The sequence below is a fragment of the Aulonocara sp. 'chitande type north' Nkhata Bay genome, linkage group LG3 (genome assembly GCF_057382095.1).
Source record: "Aulonocara sp. 'chitande type north' Nkhata Bay isolate Kocher_YH1m ecotype deep benthic linkage group LG3, A_spYH_male_GT1.1, whole genome shotgun sequence".
In the NCBI taxonomy this organism is placed as follows: Eukaryota; Metazoa; Chordata; class Actinopteri; order Cichliformes; family Cichlidae; genus Aulonocara; species Aulonocara sp. 'chitande type north' Nkhata Bay.
Window position 1 is genome coordinate 60023220 of NC_141346.1, and position 15507 is coordinate 60038726.

At 38.5% G+C, this 15507-nt stretch overlaps 2 protein-coding genes across 3 annotated transcripts in view; both read left to right on the forward strand.

Moving 5' to 3' along the window:
- LOC147336380 (uncharacterized) overlaps positions 1-15298 on the forward strand; it is a 67026-nt gene extending 51728 nt beyond the window's left edge. Inside the window, exons 2-4 of the mRNA XM_086287088.1 lie at positions 14658-14789; positions 14902-15051; positions 15157-15298. Of these exons, the coding sequence (XP_086143214.1) occupies positions 14701-14789; positions 14902-15051; positions 15157-15274 (357 nt within the window). The 5' untranslated portion in view covers positions 14658-14700 and the 3' untranslated portion in view covers positions 15275-15298. The remainder of the gene's footprint in view (positions 1-14657; positions 14790-14901; positions 15052-15156) is intronic.
- Positions 844-9170, forward strand: LOC147336384 (sterile alpha motif domain-containing protein 3-like). 2 transcript variants are annotated; one of them, XM_086287067.1, is made up of 10 exons: positions 844-937; positions 1960-2044; positions 4649-4763; positions 5098-5286; positions 5371-5458; positions 6355-6516; positions 6629-6838; positions 7306-7471; positions 8319-8398; positions 8548-9170. In XM_086287067.1, the coding sequence occupies exons 2-10, from the start codon at positions 1963-1965 to the stop codon at positions 8848-8850; spliced, it is 1395 nt and encodes a 464-aa protein (XP_086143193.1). In that variant the 5' UTR covers positions 844-937; positions 1960-1962; the 3' UTR covers positions 8851-9170. The 2 variants fall into 2 exon arrangements, with proteins under 2 accessions (XP_086143193.1, XP_086143192.1); XM_086287066.1 differs by lacking the exons at positions 844-937; positions 1960-2044 and adding an exon at positions 2956-4428.
- Positions 15299-15507: the final 209 nt, after the last annotated feature.

Below are 15507 nucleotides of genomic sequence, written 5' to 3' on the forward strand. Positions count from 1 at the left end.
ATTATGGTTCTTAAATGGTTCTTCAGATGTCTTCATGGTTCTTTAAAGAACCATCATACGTCAAAGAACCTTTTTATTTTGTGGATGGTTCTTCAGCTATTACAAATGGTTCTTTAAAGAACAAAAGGTTCTTCATCCTTAGCAATCTAAGTTTGATGGTGTAAATGGCATAAATAATATTCACTTTAATGAGGGTTTAAATTATACTGTGTGTTTTGTTTGTGTGCGGGGGGGGGGGGGGGGGGACAGATGGTGGGATACTGAATATTCAAATTAAAGTTAGAAACACTTGCTTAAAAATATTCTGGTGGCAGGGGTGGGGGCCAAAGCCTGAAGACCCCCAGCACCCACCCTGCAAACCCACTGATCACAAATAATGTGGTAACAGAATATAGAATTTATTATTAAGCCGTTTATGAATATGGTGAATTTATAAATTAACAATCCATTCGGGGGATATTAGACAGATTCAGATACTGATCTATATCAGATCTCTCTCTCTCTCTCTCATATATATATATATCTATATATATATATATAGATATATATATATATCATAATGATAATACTAGTTACTGTGAACTTTACAAACCACCCAGCAGTATGTAAAGTCAAATTATAAAATAATATAAGTAAATAATAATTGCACATGTGATCTGAGTACTTGTTTATCACTGCGCAATTTATTATTATATGTGTCAAGCCAAATAAATGACAGGGAGAGAGAGAGACATGGAGAGTGAGAGAGACGTTAGAACACGTAGTACAACCAAAGGGGGGGGGGGGCAACTGTAGGGATGCGCATGCGCACACAGATCGCGCGAGCCTTGAACTTTCTAACGGAAAGAAAACTTTCTCTCGGACGTTGCCAGTGGATAACAGTCTTCAGTACCTGCTGGTCTTTAAAGGATTCTGGATTCCTGGACTGTTGGAAAAGGTAAAACATTTTCATAAAACCTTTTTATTGTTTTGTTTTTGTTACTCGTCATTGTAGCTTGCTGTTAATGTTGTGCTAACAGTAATGGTTAGATACGTTAGCCTTTGACGTTAACGCAGTTTAGTATCTGGTATAAAGAACTGTTTTCCTAACAAAACCACTGTTACAATTAAGTGAAGGTGCTCCCAATTAATTTGGCCTGTAAAATATGTGGCTATATTGCGTGCTGCGTACATAAACTAATGTCAGCTAGACAGATATTAAAATTAATAATATGGTTAAAGTCACCAAAATGGCGCCTGAAGCCTGTTGTGTGAGCTCTGTGTCTGGTCTAGAAACTCAGAAATTCAGTAGCCTGTACTTTGAATTGTGGAGTAGCTGTATAAAATACAGCAATGCATAAGTGTTTTGAATAAACAGAAATGTGACACATGAGAAGTTGTGTCTTTGACTGTTACTGTATAACTTATTTTCAGAGTAGTTGACAAATTATGCTCCAGTCATTTGATGTTACCAAGATAATGTCCGTTTTTATTATAGTTAAATTTTTTTTATGTACATTTCATTTATCCAACATCATATATTAGGCAAAAAAGAGGTCATTATACTAACAAGACCAGATAATCCAAAGCATAAAATAATCAATATTTATCTGAAGAAGGCTTAAAAGTTAGAATAAACGGTGGTATAATGGTTAGCGCTGCTGCCTCACAGCTAGAAAGACTCTGTTCAATTCCCGGGGTCAACCGGGTGCCTTTTTGTGTGGAGTTTGCATGTTCTCCCTGTTTCTGTGTGGGTTTCCACCCACAATCCAAACATACATATCTGAATGACGACCCTGCCATGGACTGGCAACCTGTCCAGGGTCTACCCCGCCTAAAAAAAACAGCTGGGATAGGCTCCAGCACCCCTCCGATCCTTATGATGATAAAGCGGCTTGGAAAATGAATGAATAAAAAATAAATAAGTTTTTGATGTCACAGAATAAAACAATGTAATGGCATTTTGTTTTGTTTTAACAGATCATGGCTCAGCAGTGGACTGTTGGAGAAGTATCTCTTTGGCTTGGGGAAAATGAATTGGCAGATTATCAACAGGTCTTTGTAGGTGAGCATTTCTATGGATGTGCCATATCAGTGTCCACAGTGCTCCACAAGAAAACCAACATATGAAAAACTGCTGAAACATCAACAGATATACCATGAAAGTGAATGTGGATTCTTCATTGTCTGCAGACTAGAAGACTGTCCCAGAAAGTTTTTGTCTGTGAAATCTTTGAAAAATCACACAAGGAAGAAACATAAATATCAGAAACAAGGATTAGAGTCTGCCCCAGACTGTGACCCTGTCATCCAGGAAACTGTTGAATTTCCCCAATCATCTGAACAAACTCTGAGTGAACTTGTAGAGAACTTTACAGAGACTGTGAGAAAACAACTGGCATTGTTTTCCTTGAATCTTCAAGAGAAAAGTATTGTAAATAGAAAAGTTCAAACATTTGTTCTTAGTGAAGTAGAGTCACTTTTCAAGTATTTCATTGAAAACTATAGGGAGATATTTTCTAAATGTTTGCAGACTCTTAATTTTGATATATCAAGTTTTCATTATATTGATGACAATAGTTTGGTAGAACATTGCTTCAGTGCAGTCAGCAACACATATCAACTAGACAGATACTGTGTTGAGAAATTAAACCTGATTGAACCTGTTGAATGTATCCTGGGGATAGATCCTTTTACTGGGAAACAGGACACTTTTCAGTATATGTCACTTCTAAAGGTCTTAGAATTAATATGTAATGATCCTAACATTTTAAGACAAATTTTTAGGCCAGAATCCCGTGCTCCTGAAACCTTAACAGATTTTAGTGATGGGAAAATTTACAAAGAAAGTGATTTTTTTAACACAGACAACCCACATTTGAGAATTCAGTTGTACAGTGATGAATTTGAAGTTGCTAATCCATTAGGATCAAAGAAACATCTACATAAAGTGTCTGCATTTTATTTTACTTTGGGAAATATTCCACCAAAAGACAGATCTGTTTTAAGACATATTCATCTGTTGATACTTGTCAAACATAGATTGGTGAAAACATATGGATTTGAGAAAATATTAGAACCATTAATTTGTGACCTACAGGTTTTGCAAGAATGTGGATTACGATTAAAATTTGAAGACAGACAGTACTGCATCAAAGGTGGTCTGGCCACAATATCTGCAGACAACCTAACCTCTCACACACTTGCAGGTTTTAGCTGCTCATTCAGTAATGGTAGAATATGCAGGTTTTGTATGTGTCATTACAAGGACCTGTCTAGGATCATTAGTGAGGGAGATTGTGTTCTTAGAACAAAGACTGTTCATGCATACCATCTGCAATGTGTTGAAGATGACCCCCACTGTAGGTCAGTGTATGGTGTAACTGGCCCATGTGCCTTCAACAAGCTGTCATATTTTGATACCACAAATGCATTCCCACCTGATGTAATGCATGATTTTCTTGAGGGGGTCATTCCTCTTGTTTTGAAGTCTGTTGTAAAAGCCTTGCACGAGGACAAAACCGTTACTATCCAAGAGGTGAATGACAGCATAAGGACTTTTAGTTTTGGACAGAATGACTGCACCTCCAAACCTGCTCTAATATCTGAGAAGGTAGCACTGGATGGAAATATCTCTGGAACTGCTATTGAGAAATGGACATTATTTAGGACTCTGCCTTTCCTCATAGGCTCCAGGATTGAAAAGGGTAACAAGTTTTGGCAGCTTTATCTTTTGGTTCGAGAAATAGAAGAGATTATTCTTGCTCCAACCATCAGCACTGACTGGATTAGTAATCTACATGAACTGATCACTTACTTTTTGACAGATTTCATCAATCTGTTTCCTGGTGTGTTTACACCCAAGCTGCATTTTCTGCTACATTATCCTCAGCTCATCCTTGATTATGGGTCACTCCGCTCTCATTGGTGCATGAGGTTTGAAGCCAGACATCAATATTTCAAGACAGTAGCAAGAATCACCAATAACTATATTAATATTTGGAGCGATCATACACAAGCAGCAGTTAATAACTTATCACTTCAAGAACTTCCAGTGAACTTGCAGATTTGTTTGCAAAACTTGGAGACAGCCGTTACTGTGGATGAGAAACTCTGGACAAGTAAATGCATCATTTTAAACTCTGTAAAATATGCAGTTGGAGATTTCTTCATTTTGGAACTTGTGCATGCAGAGCAAATTCCACTGTTTGTGAAAATAGTCCTGATTGTGTATATCAGGGCCAACTGGTTTCTTGTTGGAAGACTTTTCACAACACTGGAGTTTATAAGACACCTTCAATCATACCACATCAGAGAGACTGATGATCTGTTGATATTCAAGCCTGGGGATGAGGTAGACTTTCATGCTTTGGACGCATACAGATGTGATGGTCAAGACTTCATTACACTGATCCACCGACCTTTTAAGGCAGTCCATACCAAAGTTAGGTAAGATACATCCTAAACCATGACTTTTTAGTTAGGAGTTGTCAACCACTGTTAAAATGATTTTAACCACTTTTTGGCTATTCCACAGGTCTGTCATCATCTATAGTCACTAATGAACTCATAGCTGTTTTTTTAGTAATGTTTTATAATATTTTTATTCTTTATCTTCGACATGCTCATTTCTGTTTTGATCGTGTCTTATTGTTTTTCTGTGCCACAGACAATGAAATCGATGGATCGACACTTCTGCAGATGACTGAAAGAATGAGTGAGCGTCTTTTTCCAAAAGTGAAAGACCAAGTGAAATTTTTGTCTGCTGTAGAGAAGCTGAAAGAGTGAGTCTTAAGTTGACTGGTTGATTCACTGAATTGTACATTCATACAATCCAGTGTTTCCCCTCCCCTAGGTTTATGGTGTTGGAGGGTGGGGGGCAAGGGGTTGACGCAAGCCCTGTTCTGTTTCTCCAGCGTTGATGTGCATCACACACCCATTTACTTTCAAATTGAAATGTCACAGCCACTCTTACTCTCTGTTATGATTCTGTTTCTGTAGTTCAGCAGCTGTTATTGTACGTTTTAAATATGCGGATATTCCTGATGCAGGACACAAGGACACATATATTCATGTCTTGTAACAAACTCTAAACATACTTCTTACTTCTTCTTGCAGTGGAAGGCAACACAAAGAAAAGCATACTGTGTCAGCACTCCAACCTATGTTTAACTGCAAAGTGCAGTTTCCTCCAGCTGTGCTCACTGCGTTGACCAATAAAGATGCAGCACTAAAGTCACCCACCAAGAACAGACTCAAAAACATGCTTATTCAAGCACTGTTTGACCACTTGAGTAATGAGACAATGTAAGTCTATATATAATTAAGATTTGATTCATTTAAAATACAGTATGTACATCAGAATTTAAGTTCATCATTCAAAATTTGCAGGTATCCCTCTCATGTGCAGTATGTAGACCTTCTGAGGACTGTCCTTCTGAGTTTTCCTTTTTTGAAGGAGAGTTATGGCTCTGGATATGTAAGTATTCCTGAAAAGCAAACATTGATACAATTGTCCAACAAATTGTCTTTGAATTGCCCAATTATTGGCTAATGAGTGTAACATGCTAACATTTTCATTGCTACATATTCAGAGGTTATCTGTTCCCTTGTGGCCACTACAATACAAGTATTAGTATTGTGATTTTTGAGGCAGATGTCGTGCAGTATGGTCAAACAATAAATAAAATATCAATTGCTCTTTTAAATTAATTGTTTCATTTCTCTGTGAATTCTCAAGTGAATGGTGTGAAATTCAGCATTATATTAGCTCTGTTTGCCTTTGTATCAGGATAGTGTAGTTTTTGTATTTAAAAAATTAAATTTGAAAATAGGGCAGGGATAGCTCAGTAGGTAGTGTGGTTATCCCATGATCAGAAGGTCGGGGGTTTGAATCAACTGAACGGCTACCCTGAGGTACCCTTGAGCAAGGTACCGTCCCTACACACTGCTCCCCAGGTGCCTGATTAGTGGCTGCCCACTGCTTCACTGAGTGAATGGGTTAAATGCAAAGAGAGAAATTTCCCTGTGGGGATCAATAAAGTATACATTATTATTAAAAGGTAGAGGTATTAACATATAGACTGAAAGATCATGATGAGTATGCTTGTAGGACATATTGCCATTAATACTTTATCTACCTTTTATAGTGTATTTAGCCAATCTAAAGTGCTCCAAACCTTTATATCATGTGTTCGATCAACTCCTAAGAGTTAAAGAAGAGATCTGTAAATAGGAACTAATTAGGTTATGACATGATTACAGCAAACCTACCAGCTTTATGTCACTCAAAGTTTTCTGGTAAATGTCTTGCATAAAGGGAGGACCTAGTTGCACCTATTTATGAATAATTAGTTACATTTTTATCATTTGTAGGATGCTCTGCATGAGTCTCTCAGGAACAAGTTTAAAAAGGAAAGAAGACCACTAGTAGACGTAGAGGAAATTGAAAAAATGAGACAGAAATACTCAGTTCCAAATTCAGGAAGAAAAAGATCATCAGATATCCAGCCCTGTATCCTTTTGAAAAAAACCAAGGCAAGTTAAATATGCTCAATGTTTGTTTGCCATTTTAAATTGTACATAAAAGTTAAAAGTATTGTTTGTTTGTTTTTTTCTCTCAATATTTGCTAAACTTTTTAATAACCAGGATATCAATCCTCTTGACGATGGGGAGGATGAAAGGAGCACCGACCAACATGTATCAGTGATTAAGCAAGAGTGCCAAAAAACTAGGCCAAATGTGGATGTCATTCAAACGCACCTCAGGAAAATACAGAAGTACAGAACACACTACATTCTTCAGCATACTACTGAAGAGGTTCTACGAGAATTCCCATGTCTCACTATCCCTGTTGTGGTGAGTGTTTTATCAAAAACTGCAGCAAAAAACAACAATAACAATAGTGCACAGCAAAAACACGAATATGTACTGATGTGCTGCACATTTATACAGACTTCTAATAATCATGTACCTACAGGACAGGCAAAGTGACTGACTCAGCAGATTTCACGAGTAATAAAAGTACACTAACAGAACACTAACAGAAATTGCCACATTGACTATGTCTTTCTCTTTGGTTTTATTTTCATGCTACAGGATAATTTTGGACTAATCTGATGCCAATGATAGTTTTTTGGGAAGAATAGTCTAAACATCCCTTTTGCACAGCAATGTGTACTTGAGAATTAAAGTAAACAAATGCAAAATTATAATTTCTTCTCTAATGATAATTGATGTGTGAAATAATGATTGTTCTGGTTTGCTATATAATGGTATATATTATGGTACAAAGCTAATATGTATATGTTTATCCTTTATTTTAGCTTCTTGAAGAGGCTTCCATGTTACTTAAAACTGATGTGGACAAAAAAGTAATCCGAGGATTCAGTAAGTTGGCAGCGAAGCTTGTGTCAATAGCCCCAAACAGCAACCTTAAAAGCCTCTGCTTAAAATCTGTTGATGAGAGCCAGACAGACACTGAAAGAAAAGGTGAGGGCACTTGGCAATAATGAGCAAAAACATTTTTAACTCCTATCTCAGATACCACTTTTTAAGGTTTCACATACAGCACATTAGTAAACACAGTGTCCCTTACAACAGCGGTCCCCAACCCCCGGGCCTCGGACTGGTACCGGTCCGTGAGTCGTTTGGTACCGGGCCGCGAGAGTTGAGGCTCAGGTGTGAAATGTATAGTTTTTCAGGGTTTTTATCGGTTTTCAGCGTTATTTTGTTATCGTTTTTATCGTTTACTCGGTTTTCCTGGGTCTTTTCACGTGTGTTATGAATAAATTTTCTTTTTTTCGGTACCGGTACTAGTTGTATTTTGTTGTATTTATCCGCGACACCTTAAAGGCCAGTCCATGAAAATATTGTCAGGCATAAACCGGTCCGTGGCGCAAAAAAGGTTGGGGACCGCTGCTTTACAATATCCACAGACTGACATTTCTCCTGTCTCGTCTCTGCAATGATGTACTTTAAGATTTAACTGATATACCCTCGATGCTATATGTATCTCTATGAAGATTTTCAGTCATTCACACAATGTTTATCCCAAAAAATGTTCAGTGGCAGCTAGACTTGCTCTGCAAGTTCTTTAGGACTCAAATTATTTAAAGCTAGCAACTTACAGAACTGGACAACATTTTGGGGGTTTTGTATAAATGCTTAACATTTACACTGAATTACACTGAAAAGTTAATTAGGTATACATTTACTGCACTAATGCTTATGTTCTGCAAGACATTCAACTCCTGATAAAGGGACTCATATGGCCTTTACACCTTTGTATTAACAAAATTGGCCAGAAAATACTTACATATTTCTCTTTATTTTTCAGGTCAGATGGTAAACACAGCTGTTCTTCTCCTGCCATCTATTTTCAAAGAAAATGCCTCTCATCTCTTCGTCATAAATAAGGTAAATTTATATATTTTTTGGTATGGTGAGAGGGGGGGTCTTGAACAAATCCAGTATTTTACAGGAGTTTTATACTTTCATTGGGACAGCTGTTGTTTATACTTATTTAAACTATACTCCTCATTTCAAGAATTTAATTTCTGTTTCAGGATCCACACAGCCCGATACCTACAATCGTACTCAGCAGCAGTGACGGCAAGCCCTTGAGTGATTCAACTGAGGTCAATGTCCAGATGGATGGACAAAAAATGATTCTGGACAGTGGGGAAATGGACATTTCATTGGCGATGGGTATTGTCTTCTCCCTGTACCATGTCTACAATGTTGCCTATCCAAGTGAACTAAAAAAGACATTTTGCTTTTTGGAGGCATTTGTTCTCAACTTGGGAACTCTGACTACACCTGTACCAGTAGCTGTGCAAAGAATGGCAAATGCATTAAAGATCTCCTAGATTGCCAGCATAGTGCAGGTGAGAGACTGAAATTGTCCCAGTGTGGACTAACAAAGGACCATGAGTCTCACATTAAACTTAACTTACATAACTTAAGGCTGCAGTTCATTGATAATTTAAATAAAAAGATTGTTCTTGAAATAGTTTTACTGAAAATGCAAACATGCTGATGAAAATGTGTTGTTTAATTGTCTGTTATGAAAGTATTGCTATTTCTAATGTAAAAATTGTTGTTTTATCTATAGTATAATATTTATATGTATTTATAGTAAAGATATTTAATTATTACTGTTTAAATGACTTATATGCTATTATTAGTAGTGGTGTTGTGCTTAGCATTAAAATGTCTTTTTCTGTAATACAAAGTGCCAATAAACCATTAATATATGTCTATGTGCTTGTATTTATTTTACCCTACTCAAATTCAATTTATGATACATTTTATTTTGAAAGATTTAAAATGGTTCTTTAAAGAACCACTCAAAAAAGGTTATTTAAAATGGTTCTTTTAAAGAACCATTTGAAGGATCTTTTTAAAAATGGTTCTTTAAAGAACCATTTCTTTCAGTGGTTCATTGAAGAACCTTTAAAGGTGCCCCAAAGAACCATTTCTTGATGGTTCTTTGGGGCACCTTTGAAGGTTCTTCAATGAACCACTGAAAGAAATGGTTCTTCAAAGAACTTTTGTTTGAAAGGTTCTTTGTGGCACCAAAAAAGGTTCTTCTATGGCATCAGTCTAAAGAACCACTTTTTGTTCCAGTTGGCACCTTTATTTTTCTGAGTGTAGAATAATCCTTTCTCTTATTGAAGATCGATTTATTTTTCTCATTTTGGTCATTCCTATTAACTCAACCATTTCCTTAATCAATCCCACACCACCGCCCCCAAAACCTTGGGAACACAGAGCAAGGAAAGCACAATGTACACAAGAAGACGGGGACAATAAATACACACTGGATAATGAGACGAGAGGCAACGGGTGAGAGACATGATGCAGGAGAAAACTACAATAGTCACAGGAAGCAACAGTTAAAACAATAAAACAGGAAAACATGGAGAACAAGGCTTAAATTACATAGAGGAGAACAGACTGGACAGGGGAACATGAGCTAGATAAATGCAGACAAGACTGAGACACTGAGGGGAACAAATCATTAACCAAATGGGGGAAGTAAAACTCAAAGCTAAGTTCACAAGACATGAGACGATAAAAAAGAGGAAATGATACACAGAGACATACGCAGACATGTAGAAAACAGAAAGGAAAATATAAGTGAATGGGAAACATGACAGATGGGGAAATCAGACAATGACAGACAAACAGAGAGACAAGACAGACAAAGGGACATAACTGAAGTACAGAAAGGGATCACAAAAGCAGATATTTAGTGTTACAAAACCAAGAAGACAAACTACAATATGAAAACAGGGTACATGGGATATAGTAAATCCTAAAGCAAACTATTAACCATCCTTATATACAAAGAGCCAAACTAAAACACAAAAGACTCTCAAAAACAAAAAGGCATCACAAAACCCTGAGGAAAAAAACAGCGATCCTCCATCAGCTTCCGCTTCTCCTTTTCAGGGTCGCGGGGGCGCTGGAGCCTATCCCAGCTGTCATAGGGCGAGAGGCGGGGTACACCCTGGACAGGTTGCCAGTCTGTCGCAGGGCTAACACACAGGGATAGACAACGATTCGCACTCACATTCACTCACACATTCACACCTAGTGGCAATTTGGATTATCCAACTAAATATCCCCACAAGCTGCGTGTCTTTGGACGGTGGGAGGAAGCCGGAGTACCCGGAGAGAACAGCGATCCTAACAAATAATATTGCAGTGGTTGGAGATGAAACTTTGCGGACATGTAGTAAATGGACTGATTCTTATATAGTGCTTTTCTACTCTCCTGGAGTTTTCAAAGTGCTCTATACAACAGGCCTCATTCACACAAGCACTTCTAAACACAAGTGCAAACTAATCATCAGAGGGCAACTTGGGGTTAGTATCTTGCCCAAGGATATTTGGCATGCAGGCTGGGGAAGCCAAGGTTCGAGCCACCAACCTTCCAATCAGCAGCTGATCTGCTCTACCACCTGAGCCACAGCCACCCACCCATCACAAGTGGGTGAGGCTGGTTCTGATATGGTGCTTTTCTACTCTGAGCATTCAAAGTGCTTCATACAAATGACTCATTCAAGGACTTTTCCTGTGCAGAAGAGTTTTCTATCTTGGGGTTAGTATCTCATATCAAACAACCAACCTTCCAGTTACTTCGTGACCAGGGGCCTGTTCTTCGTACCGCGCTAAGTAAGTTAGCTGGATTTGATTGTTGACGATTTCGCGTGATCGTTCGGTTCCCCGAAGCTCATCCGGGACTTGCTGTCATAGCAACAGAGCCGTAAGCGTAAACCTGCTCGGGAGCAGGTTTACTTTATGTAAACAGGATTAGATCGCGGCCACGCAGGTATGTCCGCTTCATTTATACGAAAGCAACAGCGATATTTCACCACTGTTTCACCATAAATAAATAACATCAATGTAACTAAAGATAATGCAGCACTTGATCCTTTTATTGATGTCACACAGATACATACAGGTCATTTCCTAAAAAAGGGAAATGTACTATTAACATTCTATTACATGTATGTGATTATTACAGATGTAATTCATATTTCAGAGTAGTAATTGTAAATTACTTCGTGTAATCAAGATGAGAGACCACGGCTATAAAAGCGAAGGTGGATTTGGGAAGTCTGTCGCAGCCATGTCCTGTCCGTATACGCGAGCCACCCATTGCGGAAGGTGCAAGATTGATAAGGAGAGTCCTCAGAATTCAGCGTATATTGCGGGACAGACAGGATCCTTTAGCTCAGCGCGACAGTGTGCTCATAGAGAGATATCAATATTCCCGTGAGGGTATTATTCACTTAACCAACTTGTTGACGAGGGGGTGCAGGACCACCACCTGTCTTTTTTTCCTCTGCCCTTTTCTTGGTTGCTGTTATAAACAAACAAACAGAGTATTTCAGGGTCTCTTTCCAAGAGACGAAAAGCAATATAAGTGATAAATATTACCATTCTGTAGAATATTCTTATATTTCACTTTTACTTGTTCCCATGTTCTAGTGGGTCCTGTTGTGGCTCTAATGTGAAAGGGGATATAATATAACATATTATAATATAATATAATGTAATATAATATTGGATAATATAGTGTGATATGAAATTACTTACGAGTTTAATTTGTCAGCAACTTTCTGCCAGCCCTCTCTCCTTGCTTTTGCAGCCTTTGCAGTGTTCCCTTGCGTTCTGATTAAACTCTGAAACTCCTGAAATCCCTCAATCAGGAGTTCTTGCTCTGCTGCCGAAAAATACCAAGCGCGCTCCTTCGACATTTTCGCCGACCAATCAAAGGGTTGCCGATCAATGTTTCTACTATCGATGCGTAGCCCCTGTTAAGCCACCCAGTGATCTCACATTACTTCATCCAGCTGTACTAATCGTCAACAGCAGGTGTGTTCGGAGAACCGGATTAGCGAGCTCACGGTTAGCGCGATGGTTTGGTCTTGGATGTAGTAAGTGACGTACGAAGAACGGGCCCCTGCTCTAACTCCTGAGCTACAGACAGAAGAGGAGTTTGTTAAGAATTTTATGACAACTGTCAAAGTTTTTTTTCTATTGTTTATTAAATGAATCTTATTAAATTTGAGTAGAACGCTCCTTTTCTCTGAAACCTTGCAGCTTTTGGTGGTTAAACTGCAAATATATAGAGAAGGTAACCCAGAGGAAGAATGCACAGAGACTTTAAGGTCAGCTATCAAGAATCATTTTTACGCATTTTGATGCAATGTTATGATATTTGATGTTGAAATTGATTAGAAACGACTAATTTCATTTCTACAGAATTATGCAGTGTGGGTGTCCAAGAAGATGAATTCAGAATTTCATGTCAACTATCATATATGATTGAATACAGAACCTTCATACACCTACCTGAAACCATTTAAATGACATTATTGAGTTCCTTCAAAGTTTCTCCGTTTGAACAGAGTTGTTCTTTAATTTCTCGTGTCTCAAGCAGCAGTTTGAGGTGAAACTATGGATGCATGAAAGAGCAGCTGAGCCAAATGACAACTGAATTTCAACTATAAAAGATGATTTTCAGAAATATTTTACATTTTTTGAAGTTATTTTAGATTTGAATGAATCATGAATGAAGAAGCATTACCAGAAAAATTAAGAAGAAAAGACAACTTGAGTGAAAAACAAATGACACTGTGGCTTAATTTCTGTTAACTTCCTGAAAATCATGTGTGTTGTTATGTGTGTGATCAGCAAAAAGGGATAAGAAGCAGCACTACCGTAAAACTTAGCGTTGAAGCTCAAGTTTGGCAGATAACGGGTGGCAGGCGTGGCTCACACTTGACCACGGTGTTGGAGAAACTCTGAGCTCCGGGTCTTTATAATCACTCTGCGGAGCTCACAGAGACTGCAGGGAGGACAGGAGGACAGAGCAGACTTTGTGAATTATTTTTTATCTTAGATGTAATATAAATCCAACACAGGCCTCTGAGGAAAAGGATCGTGCTACAAACTTTTGTCTCTTCCAACAGAAAGCAGAGGAGTGGAGTTACTCAGAGACTGACTGGATTAAACACACCAAAGGTTTATATTCCAGTTGGACCGTATCTCTTACCAAGGTCTGCACTACGTATCAGGATTTGATCTTATTCAGGTAATATCAGGGTTCTTATAGGGGTTTGTTCACAATAGTAACTCATGCAGCCATTTTTCAGTCTCACTGACCAAACTTTTTACAACATGCTGCATTTTTAATAGTAAACTTCTGTTCAGTGCTTTTCCTGTCACACACTCATACATGTGTTTTGTCTGCAGCAGCTGTGTTGTTGTTGTTAGATTGTATTATCTGTTTAATCTCTTCAACATGGTTTTAGTTTTCTTTGTAAAGTCAGCAGCTCTGTCACTTTTCTCTGACTCCTCTTCTGCTCGACACTCAGCTGACACTCAGTTTCATTTCCACATTCATGAAGTTGTTGTCCAAGCGAATCATAGGCTCCATGATCGGTCAGCAAACTGTGTCCAGGCAGACAGGTTGGATAAGAACAGGGGTGTCAAACTCAAATACACAGTGGGCCAAAATTCAAAACTGGAACAAGGTCGCGGGCTAACGTTAATATTTACTGAAAAAAAAAATCTTCCTCCAGATTTAAGAATGAATCTTTTCTTATGGACTCAAACAAGTTTTGCTGAAAAACTGAATATGGAAAAAGCAAAGCTTAATACTAAACAATATATATATTAGCTGTATAATACCAGTAGGCCAGCTCTAATAATAATTTAGTATTGGCTTCGCGGGCCAAATGTAATTAGGCTGCGGGCCAAATTTGGCCCGCGGGCCAGAGTTTAACACCTATGGATAAGAATAACAGATTTATGTTTGATTACGCCCGTTTCCAATTCAGTTCCAGTCATTCCTGGCCCCAGGAGGTTGATGGGGGTGGGAGATGGGGGGCAGTGGGTTGTAAGCACAATGTAGATGAGTGGAGGCTTAATGTACTTAAACTTCCAGTCACAGTGAATCAGTGTGTGTCAGTGAATGCATCATGTGTGCTTCATGGCTCCATCTAGTGGACTGATAGTAGAAGTAGAGCAGCTGATGGCAGCTTCCTGTGCCTCACACTGCTGTCTGACTGCATTCAGCTGATATTTGGACAGCACACATGATGGAAAGGAGGATTTTGGTTTATGTGCACATGAATGATTTGTGTTTCCTCTGCAGGTGAAGGTAGAAAGTGTGTGTGAGCTGATGTGAACTGAGCAGCATGGATCAGTGTGAGGACAGAGAGGAGGGAGTCCCTCCCTCTAAAAGCACTCTGTGTGGGGAACATGAGAGCCAGACCAAAGCTCAGAGGTGAGATGACCATCTCTAACTGTCCATGACTCTTCTCCATGTCACAGCTCAGCACTCACATCACTGCTCCATCATTATTCACACTCATACCTCTGTGTGTGTTGTTTTAAAGCCCAGAGCTGTGGGGCGTACCAGGCTCAGCTGGACATAACCCTGAAACTAATCCAGAGCCTGGACCTGAACCCAGCTGTGTTTCTTTAAAGAGCAAAATGTCGAAGTATATTGGTGTAAACTTTATCAAAAGACTGTTATGTGACAAAGAGTAAGTACATTATTTTTATGAGATTGTTCATCATGTCTTTAATTTAATATTTCCAGTTTTTCTTCCTGTCTCATGAAGCTGTGACATTTATTGTTTTTCTTTTAGGATCAATAAGAGGCCAGAATCTCCTGGACCTGAACCCAGCTGTGTTTCCTTAAAGAGCAACAGGTCGAAGGATTTTTATATAAACTTTAAAGGCAGTTCTTCTGCTGCTGAGAGGTAATCTGTGTCTAGATGTTGTTCCTGACTCTGTATTTCTGAATAAATCCTCATGTTTAATATCAGCTCAGCTCTTTTTCACACATTTCTATGTTGGTATGTGAAGCGGTGTGTGTTGGAGTGTTTCCACAAACACAGCAGTCAGAGTGGAAAGAGTGGATGTTGTAGGAGGTGTTTGTGTAGTGAAGAGGCTGAGTGTCTGTAGGACTCCAGCTGCTCCAGCAGGTGTCTCCTTTG

Coding starts and splice junctions, on each gene's coding strand:
- LOC147336384 (XM_086287067.1), top strand. CDS start 1,963: ATGGCTCAGCAGTGGACTGTTGGAGAAGTATCTCTTTGGCTTGGGGAA. Junction 5,459..6,354: donor AGAGTTATGGCTCTGGATAT/GTAAGTATTCCT, acceptor TATCATTTGTAG/GATGCTCTGCATGAGTCTCT. Junction 8,399..8,547: donor ATCTCTTCGTCATAAATAAG/GTAAATTTATAT, acceptor TTTCTGTTTCAG/GATCCACACAGCCCGATACC.